General features: G+C 40.6%; 1 protein-coding gene across 6 annotated transcripts in view; it reads right to left on the reverse strand.

Annotated features, from left to right (window-relative positions):
* Positions 1-18,706, reverse strand: part of LOC111875523 (fatty acyl-CoA reductase 1) — a 234,824-nt gene that overhangs the window by 27,918 nt on the left and 188,200 nt on the right. For 2 of the 6 annotated variants that reach the window (XM_033755853.1, XM_023871842.2), the window contains exons 1-7: positions 17,897-18,300; positions 15,826-16,027; positions 14,140-14,388; positions 9,534-9,679; positions 3,626-3,735; positions 2,204-2,396; positions 497-739 (exon numbers count right to left, since the gene is read on the reverse strand). In XM_033755853.1, coding sequence (XP_033611744.1) covers positions 497-739; positions 2,204-2,396; positions 3,626-3,735; positions 9,534-9,679; positions 14,140-14,388; positions 15,826-16,014 — 1,130 coding nt within the window. In that variant the 5' untranslated portion in view covers positions 16,015-16,027; positions 17,897-18,300. The other 4 variants (XM_033755852.1, XM_033755851.1, XM_023871841.2 and 1 more) reach the window with 4 other exon arrangements.

The raw sequence follows: 18,706 nt of genomic DNA on the forward strand, positions 1-18,706 counted from the left end.
GTCTCAAAGGGTGCCGAACCAGGCATCCCACTGATGAAGGAGTTGCCCATTCACTCCGCAAATGAACTCCCTGACTTATGAAAGGAACCACTGCAACACCACAGCCCGGCAGAACAGGCAAACAATTTTCATTTTACAAACCTTACACAACATCAGTACATTTTCCATGCCTCGCAGTGTCATTCTACGAGATGGAATAAAGAGCAGCAACACATTCATATTGTCAGAGGCGCGGTAATTAATATCGTATGAAGATGTAAGCTGATAACTTGGTTAATTTACCAGAAAACACAAACGCCTAAAAATTCCAACAAATCTGATCCTCAACCATAGATAATATTCGTAAATGTTGCCCTTTAGAACTAAAGATTTTCTTAATAATTTATAAAAATTTCATTAAATGTTGGTTAACACTGGTGACTGCACAAAGAATTTAAATCAATACCACATAATGACCCAATGATTGTTTTTCTCATTGATGCATGGCTATACTTACGGTGACTTGGTCCCTTTAAGTTTGAGGATTCCGTGGAGAACAGCTGAGGGGAGAACTTGAAAAAGAATTGACATCAACCAGAAAAGTAAATCATTTTTTATGAAAGTTATTCCTGGAATCCACAAGATATCATCTAAGGGATTTTCCTCCAAAATTTTTAGACATATCTCAGTATATGATCCCCAAGTTAATTTCTTCAGACTATATGAGCAAGCATTGTATACAGATGGCTCCATTCTGTCTCTAAAAAACAGAGAAAATTGTAAACAATATTATATTTAAGCATCCTGTTGCACTACGTGAGCACACGTAGTAAAGAATAGCAGCGGCACGCACACAGAAATACTACACAGGATAACACCTATACAGTGTGGAAACAAGAACTAGCCGCTGCAGCACTTCAAACACAGGGCGAATAACCCTAACAATTTTAAAATTTTAAAATTTGGACAAGAATTTAAAGGTTTAAAATTAGAACTAAAGAATTTATTATGGTGCTATTACAATAAAGTCAAATTAACGTGTGTGAAGTAATCTACGGGTGGACAGCTATCAACGAAGTAGAAGTTGATAATGACAGGGAGAGTGTTTTAGATGTTAAATTTTGAACTGGTTGCAGTGTGACAGCGACGTGAGTGTTATACACCTGATGATGGCCGTCTGAGGCCGAAACATGTAGTGTAGGGAGCAAGATCAAAGACACAAAATATATTGTTTGCACTTGAGACGGAGTTTATATCATTTAAAATTGTAAACGTAATAATTAATATTCATCATCAGTAATCTGTCAGATGACAGGGCCACAGTCTCTTCCATAACAGTTCCTCCACTTAATGCGATCTAGAGCTTTCTCCTTAAAATGGGAATATCGTCTTCTGTCCCCAAGGTCATCCAGCATCTTCTTACGTCTTCTTCCTCGTCTTCTGGTCATTTCTATCTGGCCCTCTGGTTTGTTTTGTCTCCAGATGCAAATCATATAAACACAGTACTTAAAATTAAAATATATATGAACATATATACAGTAGAACTTGGTTATAACGTCATCAAAGGGACCTAAAAATAGTGTCGTTATAAACGAATGTCGTTGCAACCGAAATGGGCACTTCCACAGTAGCCTTATGTTAGTCACGTAAAAATCTACCAAAAACCGAGTTAAAATGTTGCATTTTTTAGTGAAATACGTAGTTAAGTACAGACTAACGTAACATTAACGTGGAATTGCCCAAATGTATAATATCAAAGACATATTACAGCGCTTTTCACTGACAATACACACCGCACTAATACTGTATATTAAAGGTAGGCCCACTCACCAAATTACAGTAGATTACATCAATTGTTGTGCCTTACTGTACCTAGATACGAGTACAGTAATCAGTTATCTTCATCTGTTTCCTGTTACTTGCCCAATACACACTTTCTAAATTACGTTCAATGTCCATATCAGAGAAATTCAGGAATGAAAATGACGTTACATACGAGGTTGATGCATTTGTGCATGTCGTACTAAGCAAGGTATAAAAACAGTTGCTTTATGAGGAATTAGTTCGTACCATTGAATATGTGACGCAATAGACAAGGTGTCGCAGAAACCGATGTTGCTATAACCAAGTTTTACTGTATATATATCTCAGAACTTCGTTACATCAGTTACTCTGTTAAATGAGATTCTTGTAAATACTGGTTCATAATGCTGGCAAAACTTACCCACACAGTGCTTTCTCATGGGCCGCTGAGCATATTATTTTTGTGACAGTATCAACTGGTATAATATCCATGACAGCATTGCGATCTGCATTACAATTTCGAATAATGCCTTTGGCAACACCTACAGATATAGCGACGGGGCCACCCCAACTGTCCGCCCAGCCAGGAAAGGGATCACTCAATGAAGTAAACACTGTTAACAAAACAGCAAGAACAACAGAGAAAATAACTGACTTACAGATTCACGGAGCAGAAACAGTTCCTGTTAAGAGCTCATATACTGAGAAAAACAAGACCGTGACCTTTACCATTACCTAAATAATCTCACAGATCAATGCAACATTTGTATTTGCAATTTCCATTTAATAATGTTTTCAACAAAATTCTCTTTTCGAACAAAATTCAAAATCTGTAAAATTAAATGCAAATTCCATAACATATATCCGGATAAATACAGAGAAGTGTGTCTGTTACTCTGTCATTAAATAATAATAATTCGAATGCAGGTGAATTTTTAATTAAGTACTTCTTTATTACAAAACAAATATTGTATGACAAGGAATAAAAACGTGGCACTGAATGACGCAGAACTTCCATTAATTCTTGCAGTCAGGAATACGATATCGTGTGAAAATGAATACACTCTGCTTTCTTGTAGTCGCTATAGCGACTGGCTACAGGCTGGACGACTGAGGGGTCGGAGTTCGCGTCCCGGTAGGGTGAAATATTTTCTCTTCTCCAAATATTTCAGACCAGTTCAGGGATCCACGAAACCTCCTATCCAATGGGTACCGGGGGGCTATTTCCCCGGGGGTAAAGCGGCACGGGCGTGAAGCTGATCACTCACCTCTATCTAGTTCCGATGTCAAGAATATGTGGATCTATACACACTCTTCTACACGCCTTCATGGCGTGGTGCTTAATTCGTTGAGCACAAGGACAAATTTGCCTTTTTTTTTGTCACATTTTTTCTTCATCATCAAAGCATTAACAAATGAGAACAGGCAATGTTACGGCGCAACAGAGACATTAATATTATCGATAAATAGCTTTCTTCCGTTGGCGTTACAGCCCCAATTTCAGCCTTGGCCCACCTCCATGAAACTCTCAGTTTCACTTCGGTTTGCTAGATCTTAAACATTCGGTAGGACTCCTTAGGCGGGTGATCAGCTCGTCCCAAGGCCTACTTATACACAAACACAGAAAAACGTACACACACAAACATTAACCATCCATGCCCTGAGTGGGATTCGAACCCACGATCCCGGCTTCCGAGTGAGCGGAGACAATGCATGCCTTGAACCGCTGAGCTACCGTAAACGGCGATAAATAACAATACGTAACATACATGTCAGTACTAAGCTATTAGCTTTTCGGTAAACACCTTTTTTTTTTTCAGAAATAGTAATTTAATTTGCTCACCCATAGAAGGTCTGACAATCACTGTAGGAAGATTCACACCAAGGTCTTTCACCACTTTCTCTGCTAGTGACTTGCTATACACGTATGTGTTTGGAAATGTTCCTATTATTCTGAAACATATGCACATCTCTTCAGTTCAGAGATAGAAAAGCGATCAATCTAATTCAGTAAAAACATTCCTGCGTATGGTCCAGATGCAGAAGCAGGAGGAGCGTTGTACAAGTATATCCAGTTGGCCTACGTACGAGTATTTAACCAGATTACAAATAACATGTTAAAAGATCGTATTGGCAGCAAAATAAAATGCTGCATCGCTATGTAGGTGAGTGTGAGCTTCAAGATGCACGAGTTTCTGTACTTATTTAGGCCTACATGAACACCAAATTAAAAATCAATAGATAGTATCGAATTAATGCTGGGTTTTAAAAGGGTTCGGAAAATAAATTCCATGATGAGATTCTTAAATTATTTGGACAGTGACAGAAAGATTAAATATGATAAACTTCCGATTGTACAGGGACCTGAAATTTAAATAAGTACAAGTGAAAATAAAGTAGGCAGAAAAGACGAAAGATTTAAGATATTTCGTTCAACATTATAAAAAGAGTAATCGAACAATAAATGAAGCTGGTACACTAAGGGTTACCCAACAAAGGGCGCAAACCAGTACGGCCTTTAGGTTCTAACGGGTTCTGACGATGGTGGATGACACACAGAATTACTGGGTTTTTGGACTTTTTCCATCGTCCGGAATTCTAGGTAACAGAGGACACTCTAAGTAATGGAAAACATTACGTTTCGGAAACTGGATCTGTTTCCGTCTTCAGGTAAGAAAGGAAGACACCTACTCAGTTGGACCCCTTAAAAAGAGCTAATCTCAATTACTAGTCCAGTTTCCGAAACGTCATGTCCTCTATTACCTAGAATTCCGGATGATGGAAAAAGTCCAAAAAAGCAGTAATTCTGTGGGTCAGTACCGCCTTTCCATTGCAGAGCTATCAGCTTATGCCTTCGTCCCTCCTGATGGAGTTGGAACAAGACTGTCACATGTGATACACTAATCTTCATCGCTCGTAATATTTGTTCTGCGTGCGACATCCATCGTCAAGTAGACAGAACAGCACTACAAAGCTAGAAGAGAACATTGCTGCTTTGTTTTCGTTCAGTGTCACGTATCCAGTAGTCCCCAACTTCAGTGGCAAACGTATGAGTCAGGAGCGCCCGTATCACCGTGCACCTAGCAAGAGATTAGCCTGACTCACAGAAGTGGGTCACTTCAAATGAAAACTCTACAACGACAGGTTGGTTTGCTATAAATCATGTGAAATTCTGCAAAATGCAAACGAAACATTCATAAAAGGTAAAAATGTCGAGGGTGATGCCGAATGAGACAAAACAAATTGGTGAGTAGCACACAGTTTGACCACAGGAACGTTGTTAATACCATGAAGGTGGCAAGGAAGAAACTGATCCTCACAAACGAAGACGCAACCAGCACAACCTCCAACAAAACCCAATACATACAGCCACATGGTTCGGATGAAAGGAAGGAGTTCCATAGAATACCAGCGATGTATGACGTCAGATGTTGGAAGAGTCGAGAATAGAATCAGAGCATCCATTGCGGACAGCTTATAACAAGCAGCGTATAATTTGGGGAAGACTCATACTCAAAAGTCGAGAGGCTCTATGTTCTACTCATGCTGGTTTCGACAGGTGGGACACCGTAAGACGGGAAAGAGCTTGCGTTGCCGTGTTCAACGCGTTAATTACAATCGAGAAAAATTATAAAAAAAAAATATGTGGGGGTTCTACATATTCCACATATTCCACATAGAGACTTTCTGAAGTCAGTAGATACGGAAGTGACCAATGGCAAGATAAATTCGAGTGGAGCTTTAACGTTTAAAAAGTAAAGCTATGCCTATAACAGGCCGTGGAGGCCCACAGGGTTGTGAGAGGTTGAGGGTCCCACATTATCTAGATAATCGGCTCAAAGATGGCGGTAAGGTTGTCAGCCTTACGCGCCGGCCGCGCTTTACTCCACTATTCAGCATCACTGATATCAAGGTTCAATTGATATAAATTGCAAAGAAGTCCTGGTACTCGATCCCCAAGTAGCTACTAGGAGAGCCTTTCTTAGGACAGCATATCGCCACACAAGTCTAATCCAAGAGAGTGACACAGTGTCAACACGTGAGAAAACACCTTTCTGTTAAGTACTCCGGGCTCAGTTGGTGGCCAAGAGCGGAAGAAGAAGGCCGGAATCCACAGTGATTATTGCAAATAAGGTTTCTATTCTGCAAAAGCCAGATGAGTCGATGATTTACCGTATAATGCATGGTTTAACATTCACTGTTAGATATACGTGTATATCGTCGGCGAATAAATGCATGATTGACCAATTCTTACCTAATTTCAAATCCTGTTTAACTACTGCTTCTCGCTTTGCAAGTGGAACCGTGTCTCAGTCAATGTACTGCTCTGTATGTGTGCATGTGTGTGCGTACGTGCGTGTGTGTGTGTGTGTGTCGGAATGTTACGTTACTGTAATTGACATAGGAGCAAAAATCCTAAGTTAAAATAAAATTCAACTGCCAAATTTAAAAATCCTTAGATGTAAAACTGGGGTACAACCGCCACTTATTTTGAGCCATGCCTTAACCATTTCAGTGCATATTATTAGCAAATTGAATAGTATCCGCCTTCCCCCCTCTCGCCTTGTGTGCTTCCCCTTCTCTTCCTGTCAGCTGATTTTTTTTTATCTAACCCTGCCACTTCACATGAGTGTTCAAATGCACAATGTTGAAGGGCATTCATTTACTATTCCGGTCTTGGCAAGACTCCTGGGTGTTCCTGGGCGTACACGAAGACCTCTTGTTCTCTGACGGCCGTAGGGTGAGCGCATGGCTGTTCTCAATTTTCTTTGGCCTGTTATTCTAAATCCACTTTTGACCACTGTTTTCGTCCATTTACATTTCTAAACAAGTCCTACTGCTACGCTGACTGCCGAATTCAATATCACTATTTGTTATTTCTTCATTTGTTTCTACAAAGTCTGATAATATATACAACAAGGACAAGGACTACGGGAATCAGTGTAACGGCTCACTATACATCTAACGGTTTCGTTGTTGTCTGCATTCTGCATTCCGCATTCGTTAATTCCATACCCACTGCAGCCTGACTGAATTGTTTACAGCACTGTGCTCTCTAGCCAGAGACATCTAGTAGCCGTCACAAGCCCTCAGTGTAAGCATAAATGTGTTGGCCCGTTGAGCTCACCGCCTCCTTGACGGCTTTGTTGTGCATTTGTACGTGCCCTAGAATCCATGGAAAGATGACAGCAATGTCACGGGTTTCACAAAAATTGGGCAAATAAATATCAAGAAACAAAGATTTCTGCGACGTGGCAATTCTAAACGTAAAACTGAATAAGCACGCAGTTAAACTGACTTGCTGGCAACGCATTTCCCGAGACTTTTAGCATCGTCACTACGTACTTTAGTCTAAACTGACAGGCGACCAGAACGAGAGAAAAAGAAACAGCTGCATCACACAGTGAAAGCGGGTGGCGGACAACCACGTAAGGAATGTCGGTAAGTTAGGTGACTGTGACTGGTCCAAGGCCATGTGACCTTTACTTCTTCCTAATAGAAGGAGCAGACAGATTACTGTCTCCCTCTGACGGAGAGTTTCACGGCTCGTCATTTATTTCCTTGCGCTTCACTCAACTCGTGTTCCGCTGAAGAGAATACAGCGCACAGAAGACAGGTGAAAACGACAGCGCCTAAAGGCCAATAATTACTACATTTTTACGTAAAACGGTTTCCTAAGCATCTGTATGACCGACTTCAATGGCGGGAAGGTCAATATGGCTGGGCAGCTAGGAAAATACATATGATTTTCCTGCCTCCAGAAGGCAGGGCACTTGGCTGGGAATGTCGGTGCTCGCGGGATGGTGTTGTAAGTATTCCACAAGGCTACGAAAAGCATTGCAGACGAGTCGGTGTTGTGGAGGATCACACCGAATGAACAAAGAAGAGCAATATATAGCATACAATTCGGATGTATAGTTGCTGTAGAGACTATGGAAGCATTATAAAAAAAGCAGTCTTCACGGAAGAAGCCATGAGCAGTCAAATTCAGAATAAACTAAACATCAGTATACAGAACATTTTAGGCCGAACCGGAATATACGAACGCAGTAAGTTAAGAGATATTATAAGCCTTTCACGTGTCAGAAGACCCGAAGGTTGGAGGATGGGCCAATGACATCAGAGAGTGTCTATAACCAAGGCAGTGATATGTGGAAAGCGTAAGTTAAGATAATTGGGAATTTGATATCGGTGCAGGCCCTGAAGTCGAGGGCTATGTTGTTCAATTCCTATGCATAATGAGTGCCGTGACGTAAGGCTGTTTACGAGCTAATTATCAGAAAAATTTACAAAAGGGAAAATTCCTTCTTAAAGGAATTTAAGTTTTTTCGGAATCCAAGTACCAGGGCGGTGGGTGCGGAGGACACTGTCAGCAAGGCTAATTCGAATAATGTGGACCCTATCTATCATGGGCAATTCAGATTTTCTTTCGGAGGTGCACATGAATTCTGCCGCAATTCATCTCAGAGCAGACAAGGGGACGGAAAATCGGATTACTTCAGTCCGTTCCCCGCCTAAACACCTGGAGGAATTCACTTGTCGTTCTCATTTACGCTGAGCCATCTTACATGGATATATCAGGATAGCTTTCCATCACGGGGAAAATCAAGGAACTTGGCAGGAGAAACATATGCTGTAGGGTTATCGTTGAGACTCAACTGTAACAGTAACTGCAATACTGATCCAGCACACAGTGAATTGCCAAGCTAACAATATAAAGAGGTTTCGAGAAAATAAACTCAAAACATCGGTCAACTTTCTTACTGACGGCGACCGCAAACATCGTCACACGTAAAGAATATCCCTCAGTGGCTCGTTCTAACTTTTGCTAGGATTTAGTGAATTCCGAATTGTCCTTTCGTCTTCACCTCTTGCCCTCATCTCCAGAGGACTGGGTTCATTTCTGCTTGTTGATTGGATCTAGCCACCTTCCCCCCTTTTCTGTCTGTTAATAGTACAGACTCTGTTGAACACTCTTTTTCTTTAAATTCGCTTAGTGGGGGGTGGAGTCCAACTGGGTCCACTCGGCACGGCGGCCACTGATTGGCCTGCTGTTGAACACTTACTCTTCAGCCTCTATATTTAATCAACCCATCCCAAAAATCTTACTCACCAATGAGTGTCTGCAAGATTTCCTCCACGCCACCCCTACTTTCAAAATTATCATAAATCAAGCACTGAAACACTGAAGTTACCGTTTTGAAATTTTGTTTAAAACCTACTACTTTTCTTGTAACCTGTTTACTCAATAACAAATTTGTGTTTTTAAAATCAAAATGTGATTCAAAAAAAAAGAAATTAAACGACTCTTTTCCAACTCCTCGTCTGCAGCAAGTCGTCATATTATATAGCTGTATCAGAATTAAAGAACCGTGGGCGTTAGCCTTCTTAATCTGAGAAACTTCTGAGGTTGGCCCGTTTAATTAATGTCCCTACAATAAATGTACAGATCGGAATATTGACAACATTGTTAAATAAAGGCCAGAAAATAAATATTACTAAATACAAACAGTAATTTAGAGAGCATATAACAATAGACATTAGTAACAGTACGTCACTTAATATCTGAATGCGTCTTGCTGCACTTTCTATTAAGAGTTGTGATCTCATCCTGCTGCGGCTCCTCTCACTGAGGACCGTTTCAGTTCAAGACTAGCTCACCGATTAAACTCTAAGGTAAATCATATCTAATTTATACGTAGGATTCTTATACTGAAGGTTTATAATCTTTAATAAAGAAGACAACTTACTTGGGTGTTAGTATATCGATAGTACTGTCATCGATGTTCTCCACCACATCGATCATTTCCTTCCAGTCGATTGTCGTAGGATAGAAGACTTCATCAGTAACTTTTCTGTTACAGTTAGAGAAAATAGTAGAGACATGCACAACAACCTGGAATTCAAGTGCTGAGTTATTGCATAGGACAATTTCTTACAGCAGAAGAGAATCTGAGTTGTCCCTAACGTCCTCGGGCTTTCCATCCCCCGTTGTATTCAGCGTTTCCAACGTTCTTGGGATAATCAGCTTCCTCCGGTGTGGACACGGCCTGGAGATCACTTACGTTACTGGACAGACCGCACAAAGGAAAAGCTTCTCAATTGTAAATAATCACCCCATTCTTGATAATTGATTCGTTATTTTCAGAAAAGCATCACTTTTGGATTTGTTTGACAAAATGTTAGAATCTCGTACCCAGCAGATATACTGAGCGCTGTATTTACCGCACCACCGAAGCAAGTAGCGCTATTCTTCCACGTTCGTGTTCTCTCTACTGACTGAACATAGCCTTCATCACTGTTGTGTTTCTGCGCGTGCGCGTGTGTACGTCTGTGTATGTCTGTGTTTGTGTGTGTGCGCGTCTGTATGTCTGTGTTTCTGTGCGTGCGCGTGTGTATGTCTGTGTATGTCTGTGTTTGTGTGTGTGCGCGTCTGTATGTCTGTGTTTCTGTGCGTGCGCGTGTGTATGTCTGTGTATGTCTGTGTTTGTGTGTGTGCGCGTCCGTATGTCTGTGTTTCTGTGCGTGCGCGTGTGTACGTCTGTGTATGTCTGTGTACGTTTGTGTGTGTGCGCGCGTCTGTATGTCTGTGTTTGTGTGCGTGCGCGTGTGTATGTCTGTCTCTGTCTGTGTTTGTGTGTGTGCGCGTCTGTATGTCTGTGTCTATCTGTGTAGTTTGTGTCTGTATATGTCTGTGTCTGTGTTTGTGTGTACGCGCGTGTGTATGTCTGTGCCTGTGTATATGTGTGTGTGTGTTTGTGTGTGTGTGCGTGTGTAAGTCTGTGTCTGTCTGTGTCTGTGCCTATGTCTGTGTGTGTGAAAGTGTCTGTCTCTGTCTGTGTATGTCTGTGTCTATGTCTGTGTGTGTGAACGTGTCTCTGTCTCTTTCGGTGTCTATGTGTCTATGTGTACGTCTATGTCTGTATGGATGCTTGCTTGTGTGTGTGCGCGTGTCTCTGCGTGTCCGTGCCTCTGTGTGTGTTTGTCTCTCTCTTTGTATATACAGAGTGATTCACGAGGAGCTACCGCCACTTATGGAGCTCATTTCTGGAGACATTTTAAGCTAAAAGTGTCATATAAACCTGGGTCCTATACTCAATATTTACAGAGTTACGTTCGTAATTTATTGCATTAATTTTAATGCATTTATTCTCACAAAAACAAATTAATTCTATGGACTTGATTCTTTGTAGTTCAATTTTGTAAAGTCTTACAGAGATTACAGCACATTTTCAAAAATGTCGCCCTCCGCTTCGATGCACTTGTCCGCACGTTTGTGAACCGCGCACGTTGCTCTACGTTGGTGCACACTGTTATCTCTGATTTCCGTAGAAGCGTGCATGATGCGAGCAAGTAGTTCCTCACGTGTTTGTGCCTTCCTTTGATAAACAATGTCCTTCATTGATCCCCAAATGCAATAATATAGCGGGCAAATGTCTGGCGATCAGTTCACAGTAGTGCGTTTCCAATTACGAATGTAACTCCGTAAATATTGAGTATAGGACCCAGGTTTATTTGACACCTTTTGCTCAAAATGTCTTCAGAAATGAGCTCCATAAGTGGCGATAACTCCTTGTGAATCACTCTGTATAAGGCTGTCTGTCACTTCTTCCTATACCAACGCAGTTTCGACAGTCCTAATGGGACCATTTAAATCTCAAAGTCGAATAAAGACGAACAAGTAGGCTCAAGGAGTGACGAATCTGACGTATTCTGGAGGTACTCGATTCGAATCTTGGCAGTGGCACGAAATATCTTGACTTGGGACTTCCATGGGTTTTCTCAGCTCTTCCAGGGAGTGAGTGTTTCGGATATGCATATGATAAAGTCATGATATGTTATCATTGATCAGAAAATTCTTCATATACATTAGTAGTCTTATAGTTTCTATCCAGTTCGCTAAGAAAATATAATTCAACAATACTCTCCGCTTTCTCAGAATTACTGGGTTTTCGGACTTTGTCTATCGTCCGTTATTCTATAAACTAGAAAACACAACGTTTCGGAAACTGGTTCTGTTTCCGTCCCCAGGTGAGGAGGGAGACACCTAGTCTGCTGGGTTCCTTAGAAAGAGCTAACCTCAATCAAAACGCAAAGTTTCGGAAACTCGATCTGTTCCGTCCTCTGGTGAGGTGGGAGTTACCTACTCTGTTAGGTCCCTTAGAAAGAGCTAACCTCAATCACAACACAAGGTTTCGGAAACTGGATCTGTTCTGTCCTCCGGTGAGAGGGGAGACACCTAATCTGGCAGATCTCTTAGAAAGAGCTTGAGGTTGACTCTTTCTAGGGGAACGAACATTCCTCAAGCTATTTCTAAGGGGCCCAACATTCCTCAATCTGTTTCTAAGGGACCCAACATTCCTCAAGCTGTTTCTAAGGGATCCAACAGAGTAGATATCTTCCACATCACGAAAACGGAAACAGATCTAGTCTCCGAAACGTTTGCTTTCTTGTTTCTAGAATACCGGACGATGGGCAAAGTCTGCAAAACAATAATTCTGAATATTACAACTACTCGTTTTTTGTATATACCATTGTCAAAACAATTTAAGATCTACTTCTTCCCTTTCTGTTATCTGCAAAGGGCCATTCTTTGCAAACAATGCTTATAGGATACCCACACACCAGGCGGTATCTGCATTTCCCATCTGCCCATTCGCCTGTCGTAGAGAAGGCAGTTCTTCATGGGATGTTTAAAATGGCAACTACCATTTTCTGATCATGAGGAGTTCGTACACCAAGCTGAATCCTCAGATGCAATTTGACACTTAGTGGTTACACTCAAAGGTTCACTGATTTACTTATCAACAATTTGAAAGAAAAAACTCGATCTGATATTAATGACGCACCTCTTGTCATTGTGATCATTTCTTATGACAAGGGCATAACTTAAATATTCAAATGTTCCCCGTGAACTTGGCAGGAGCTAATTTGATGAAATGGATGAACTGTTTGGGGTAAGTCCTAAGGAACGCAGACAACAAAACTAGCTCCATATGCAATATTGCAATATGTATAAGGTCGGGAGGAAGTCAAAGTGTATCCATTAAGGTGTGTAAGGTAGAGCTGTCCCTGTGCTAAACTAATTAAGCACAACGACATGTATGTGTATGATGGAGTGGATGTATAGATCCATATTTTCTTGACTTCGGCACTAGCCGGAGGTGAGTGGTCAGCTTCACGACCCGGCCGCTTTACCCCCGGTGAAAATACCCATTGGACAGGAAATTGGGTGACCCCAGAGCCGGTCTGGGAGACGGGTAGAAGCGAAAATTATTTATCCTACCGGGACTCGAATTCCAACCCCTCTGTCGTCCAACCCGTAGCCAGTCGCTATACCGACTGTGCTATATCGACCCCTAAAGGAAATAAGAAGAATGCCCACGTGACCCGCATGACAAACCTGATACACCGAGTCAGGAAATGTTACCCCATTTCTATTTCGCTTATTAGGGAGGAAGTCAGCAAGTTACTGAGAAGTTCAGATTGATCGGGTTTCCTCTTCTTGGTATTTTTGGGTGAAATTTCTTTAGAGCTGTCTTTGGTGCCCAATAATTTAGACTACCCCTTTCTAGTAGTTCACAGTAGAAGCAACATTACACCTGATGACGAAAATTGGTCCGATATACGAAATATTGCTTTAAAAGAACCCCAAGGCACTGGCCAAAGCACAAGATTAATAACCATGGCTACTGTTCCGTACATTGTCGTCAGAGAGTTCTGTAATGCAGTCACACATATTCTTAGTTAGTGGAAGGAGAGTAATTCCCATGAAACAAGCATTCTCCTAATTTAATGCAATCTATGTCCTTCTTGAGGAATTTTAAATCACTCATTTAGTTTAAACAACCTGTCAATAACGGAAGTACATACGTACGTAAGGAGTGGGCCTAACTGCTGGCCCTTGCACTGCGACCCTTAGTGACGGAAGAGGAGGATTAATGAAACATTGAATTTATGGTCTTAAAGCCATTCTGGGCGTCTACTTGAGACTACTTATATTCACAGATTCAAATAGCACAAAATCCTTTTAAAATATTAAAATAATGCATAAAATATATATGATTCTCATTCCAAAAAAGTACTTATCCAAAATATCTTTCAGAAACAGGGCTTTGACTCCGCTTCTCTCGTTTGCCGCAGTTGGAGGTGAATCGTGAGCTTCACACCCTGCAGCTTTGCCCTCTGGGTACATTGCGTGAACCCCAGAGTCGATCTGGGCAACATGGAGAAGTGAAAATTCTTGCACCAACCGGGACTCGAACTCCGACACTTTGGTCGACCAGTCCGTGCACAGACTAGAAGTAAGATCAGTGCACTGCGTCCATTATGTTTATTAAAAGTAATTTGACAAACCTTGAGTTCTTTCATATTCCTGGCTAGGATCATGACTTCTCTGGTGCTCCTAACGTTAAGGATGATAGAATTCTTCAGCGTATCATCAAACCTGATAGTAGCAGCACAATGGAATACTATTGACACTTTCTCTTTTATCAACTGACGGTCAGTCGGTGATAAGCCAAGACCCAGCTGCTTGCAGTCTCCTAACAAAGGGACGATCTTTTTCAGATTTTCAGGGTTAGCACGTTTCAAGACATCGAACAACTGTGAACAAAACAGTTACTTTAAACTCAAGAGTAAATAAAATTTATTAACCCTACAAAAAATCTACGCTAAGAGTAGTTCCCCTGTTGATCAAATAGGATTGTACGAACATATGTCAGAAAAGTCTTGTACTGTTACAGAAGGATGCGTAAACATAAATGATAATATTAAAGCTTACATAGAGATAACAGTGCTGCGTTTTCTGGTACGCAGAAACGTTGTTCTTTATGGAATATTATTGTGATCCCCTTCATGAACACCAAGTAAAACAACATTTTGCCATAGAAGAATCAGGTGGATGAAGGCATTAGATTAGAAAGTCGAATTCAAAGTCACATTGCGACCGACGGTCAGTCAATCAGTAAGTCTTGGTCTCGAGCCTCATGTGGGGCTCATGAAGAGATATTTACTGTTTTACTCTTTTGACAGTTACGGTCTTGTTTTTATGGGGCGCCCTCTCTGACAAGAGGACGGGTCTGTCTTTTGTAATTTTTGTTAATTTCGATATTTCATTCCTATTTCTCATCCTTTGTGATTTTCCAGGTCCTTTGCCATTTCTCATTTTAGTCCGTGTCCTTATAAATACGAGTGTATCGTAGAACAATGGAAATCTGATACATACAGTGCGTTCTCCTCATGATGAAAAATTACTTACTTACGGAGCTGAGCCCTTCTGGAGGAGCCGCCAATTCTGCAGCTACTCAAACATTTCTCAGCATTTTATGGAACCCAAAGGTTCATTACCGGGTTCACAAGAGCCCTTCACTGGTCCCTATCCCGAGCCAGATCAATCCAATCCATATCATCCTATCCTATCTCTCTAAAATAAATTTTAATATTGCTCACCCACATACGCCTTGGTCTTTCCAGTGGTCTCTTTACTTCTGGCTTTCCCATCAATATCCTATATGCATTCCTCTTCTCCTCTATCCGTGCTACACGCCCTGCCCGCCTCATTCTAATTATACTTGAAGGAGAGTATAACTGATGAAATATAACTAAGAGACATAAACGTTGTGAAGTATGAAGTTAATATATTTAAGTAGTAGCAATGATTTTACAGGCGCTCCAACAGCATGGTTATTCGCCCCTATTATATTTAAATATGCAAAAATTGTTTAACATACAGTATCAATAATTGTAACATACTGTGCAACTAATATCGTTTCTTTTCAAATTGAGTGCAACTAACGCACCCACATTGAGGGTAATTGTCATACCATCCTGGCCTCAGAAGCCGTGGGCCTCCTCGACACAAATTTTTAGTAATCACATAAATTAGTGCGCGTTCTGTAATGATCGCATAAGGAAAAATGTTACCATACCGGGAGTTCGCACTGCTTACCACATACCAATCCAAGAAAGCAATTATCTACAAGAGCACATTTGAGTCTAGTTTGGTTCTAAGCGCAAACAAAACTCAACAATATATATTACCGGCATATCAGTAATGTCACGAACTCTCTGAGTGAGTTCCTTTCCTTTTTTCTTCCGCATCAAAACGTAGATGATACCAACATCTGGGCACGAACGAAGTAACTTTTCCAAAAGCGCTTTTCCCAAGAAGCCAGTCCCTCCTGTCACGAGGACACTCTGATTCTTGAAGAATTCAGGTATACTTGTCATCTTCTAGTTGTGCCTGCAAAGAAAAGTTAGCTTCAACTGAATGATAAATTTCTATTTGAATAACACTGTCTTCTGCAATATAATGCCGTGTAGTCCTCTGAAAGTCAACCATCTGTTTGCCACATGTTTTCAAGGTGGTTTCATGCTCTGCATATTATTCAGCCATGAAGATGGAGGCGATATATTCCTCGGAAACGTCGGTTGACCATGAAAGGACTACACGGCGTTATATCCCAGAGGATAGGACTCTTCATAACCACAGATCCTACAAGTACCTGTTTACTGCAACACCAGTCACAGCTCCAGTTGCCTGTTGTGCTGAAAACTCTTGTTGTTCACTAAATCTCCACACAGCATCGATATATAACACTATAATTACTGGTAATTTATATTTTTAAAACCTCATATTGCGATCAATTAAGGACTAACGGATGTTAAATTTCTAGACGTAAATACTCCCTTTGTACAATACACGTGCACAATATCATTGCAATTGGATCCAAATTTCAACTGTATTTAAGTCAGCATTAAGCAACGCAATAAACCGTTTATATTTATAAAAATGGCGACATGATCGTGACCATTGATCGATCGAAACATATCGAAAATCTAGAGAAAGAAATAAATAGTAGTTATTAATGTGTTGTATGTTAATATTGTGTGAATGATTGATGAAAATATATACTAGAATATAAATTAATTGAAACGAAGCTGTGTGTAATTCTGGATGCAGTATCATCCGAAATCCCCATGGAAAGTTATTATTTTAGAAACAGATATGCTCTCCAGTGATCTGGTTATAATATTAACTAACTAGTCAACTAATCAACTAACTAGCTAACTAACAAAATGGAGCTCATTCTTTCGTGAGAAGCCGTCAGTCACTCAGCTACTCAACAATTTCCCCAAATTGTATGGGCCCACAAGTTTCTTTACCGTGCTCAGGAGAGCCCTTCACTAGTTCCTATCGTGAGCCAGATTGATCCAGTTCAAACTATTTCATCCTATTTCAATAAAAATTATTTTAGCCTACTTCTCTTGTTTTTAAAAATAAATGAGATAAACTTCCTATCTCTGTGTTTGTGTCTACACCATAAAATTGCTAGACAACTGTGCGATAAACACGAGCAACAATAGAATATCTCTTTGGCAGGGTGCATTCTACGCAGTCTGGCTGCGTCGTGCTCAATTCTTTCCAAAGCATTTTAATATTATCCTCTCACCTACGTTTAGGTTTTCCTAGTGGTCTCTTTCTTCCTGATTTTCCCTCCAAAATCCTATATGCATTCATCTTCTCTCAATGCGCGCTACGTGGACTGCCATTCATCCTCACTGAAGACTGAATGTTATGAAGCTCCTCATTATGCAGTTTTACTGTAATGCAGTTTTTTGATAAGCCGCTAGTTGTGCAGCTACTCAAAAATTTCCAAACATTTTATAAAACCCGAAGGTCCATTTCCGTATTCACAAAAGTCATCCACTGGTATACATCTAGGTTCAAAATTATGAACACGTATGTACTCGTATCTCAATTTATATCCATTTTCTTTTCAATTTTTCCAAACAATGAAAAAATCCTAGAAGCGCAGTTTGTAATAAATAACAAAATATAGATAGAAATTTTAAACGTGCTAATTATTAAAAGGCTAGAAAAACAATGAACGGGCACCTGCAATAAATAATCTGTGCACATAATCATTGAAGATTAAGGCAAATAAGGCATTAAGAATAAGACAGACCACATTTGGAACACCTGAGTAGGGGAAAATTTTTCATTCTATTTTTGTTGCTACCATATGGAGATATGAGTTTCTGTATATTGTTATGGTTCTTAAAGAGACAAAAGTTGGCTTAACATTAAATTACTTTGCAACAAATTTACCAGCACTTCTAGAACACTGCGAAGCGTGTGTCGATGTCTTGTGACCGAGCAGCCCTGACTGAAATTCTTACTCGAATATATTATGTAACGAAAATGTGGTATTTGCATTTCATTCCCACGCTCCTAAGCAAATAGAGCCGTCTATACGCATACGTATATATGCTGACGTGTATACTCGGTAGCATAGCTGGAGAAAATTTCCTCCCGTCATTGAAAGTACACGGTGTGTCCAGGATCCGTTAGGACTTTTTTTTCCCTGCAAATGCCATCTGTTGGCGAGTTGTGGCGTTAAGATTCTTGAAGTTTCAGCTGTGGCTGTCTACAGTTTCAAAGCTTAAGCATTGCTGCATCATGTGTTCTGACCTTGAATGTAACAGTACTGTTCTGATGCTCGTCGGAAAATGGCGGTTGAACAGAGAGCCAACATAAAATTTTGTTTGAAGTTAGGCAAAACATCCGGAGAAGCGTAGGAAATGATGAAAAGTGTGTACGATAGTGATTGTTTGAGTCGCTCGAACATTTTTCGCTGGTATGCTGTATTTCATGACCGCAGGGAAGACATTAAAGGCGCTCCACGTGCATCAAAGCCGAGAACAAGAAGCGCTGAAGAAAATGTGAAAACAGTAAACGAAATCCTTGCATCAGACAGATGCGTTTCTGCAAGACTAATTAAGGAACTTTTGGGAATACAAAAAAGTACTGTACATCAAATTTTGACCGAGAATTTTGGCAAACAGAAGGTCTGTGCGCGGCTTGTACCGCACGCGCTGTCAGGCGATGAAAAACATGCCAGAGATGAACACTGCAAAG

Source organism: Cryptotermes secundus, unplaced genomic scaffold, assembly GCF_002891405.2.
Source record: "Cryptotermes secundus unplaced genomic scaffold, Csec_1.0 scaffold468, whole genome shotgun sequence".
Lineage (NCBI taxonomy): Eukaryota > Metazoa > Arthropoda > Insecta > Blattodea > Kalotermitidae > Cryptotermes > Cryptotermes secundus.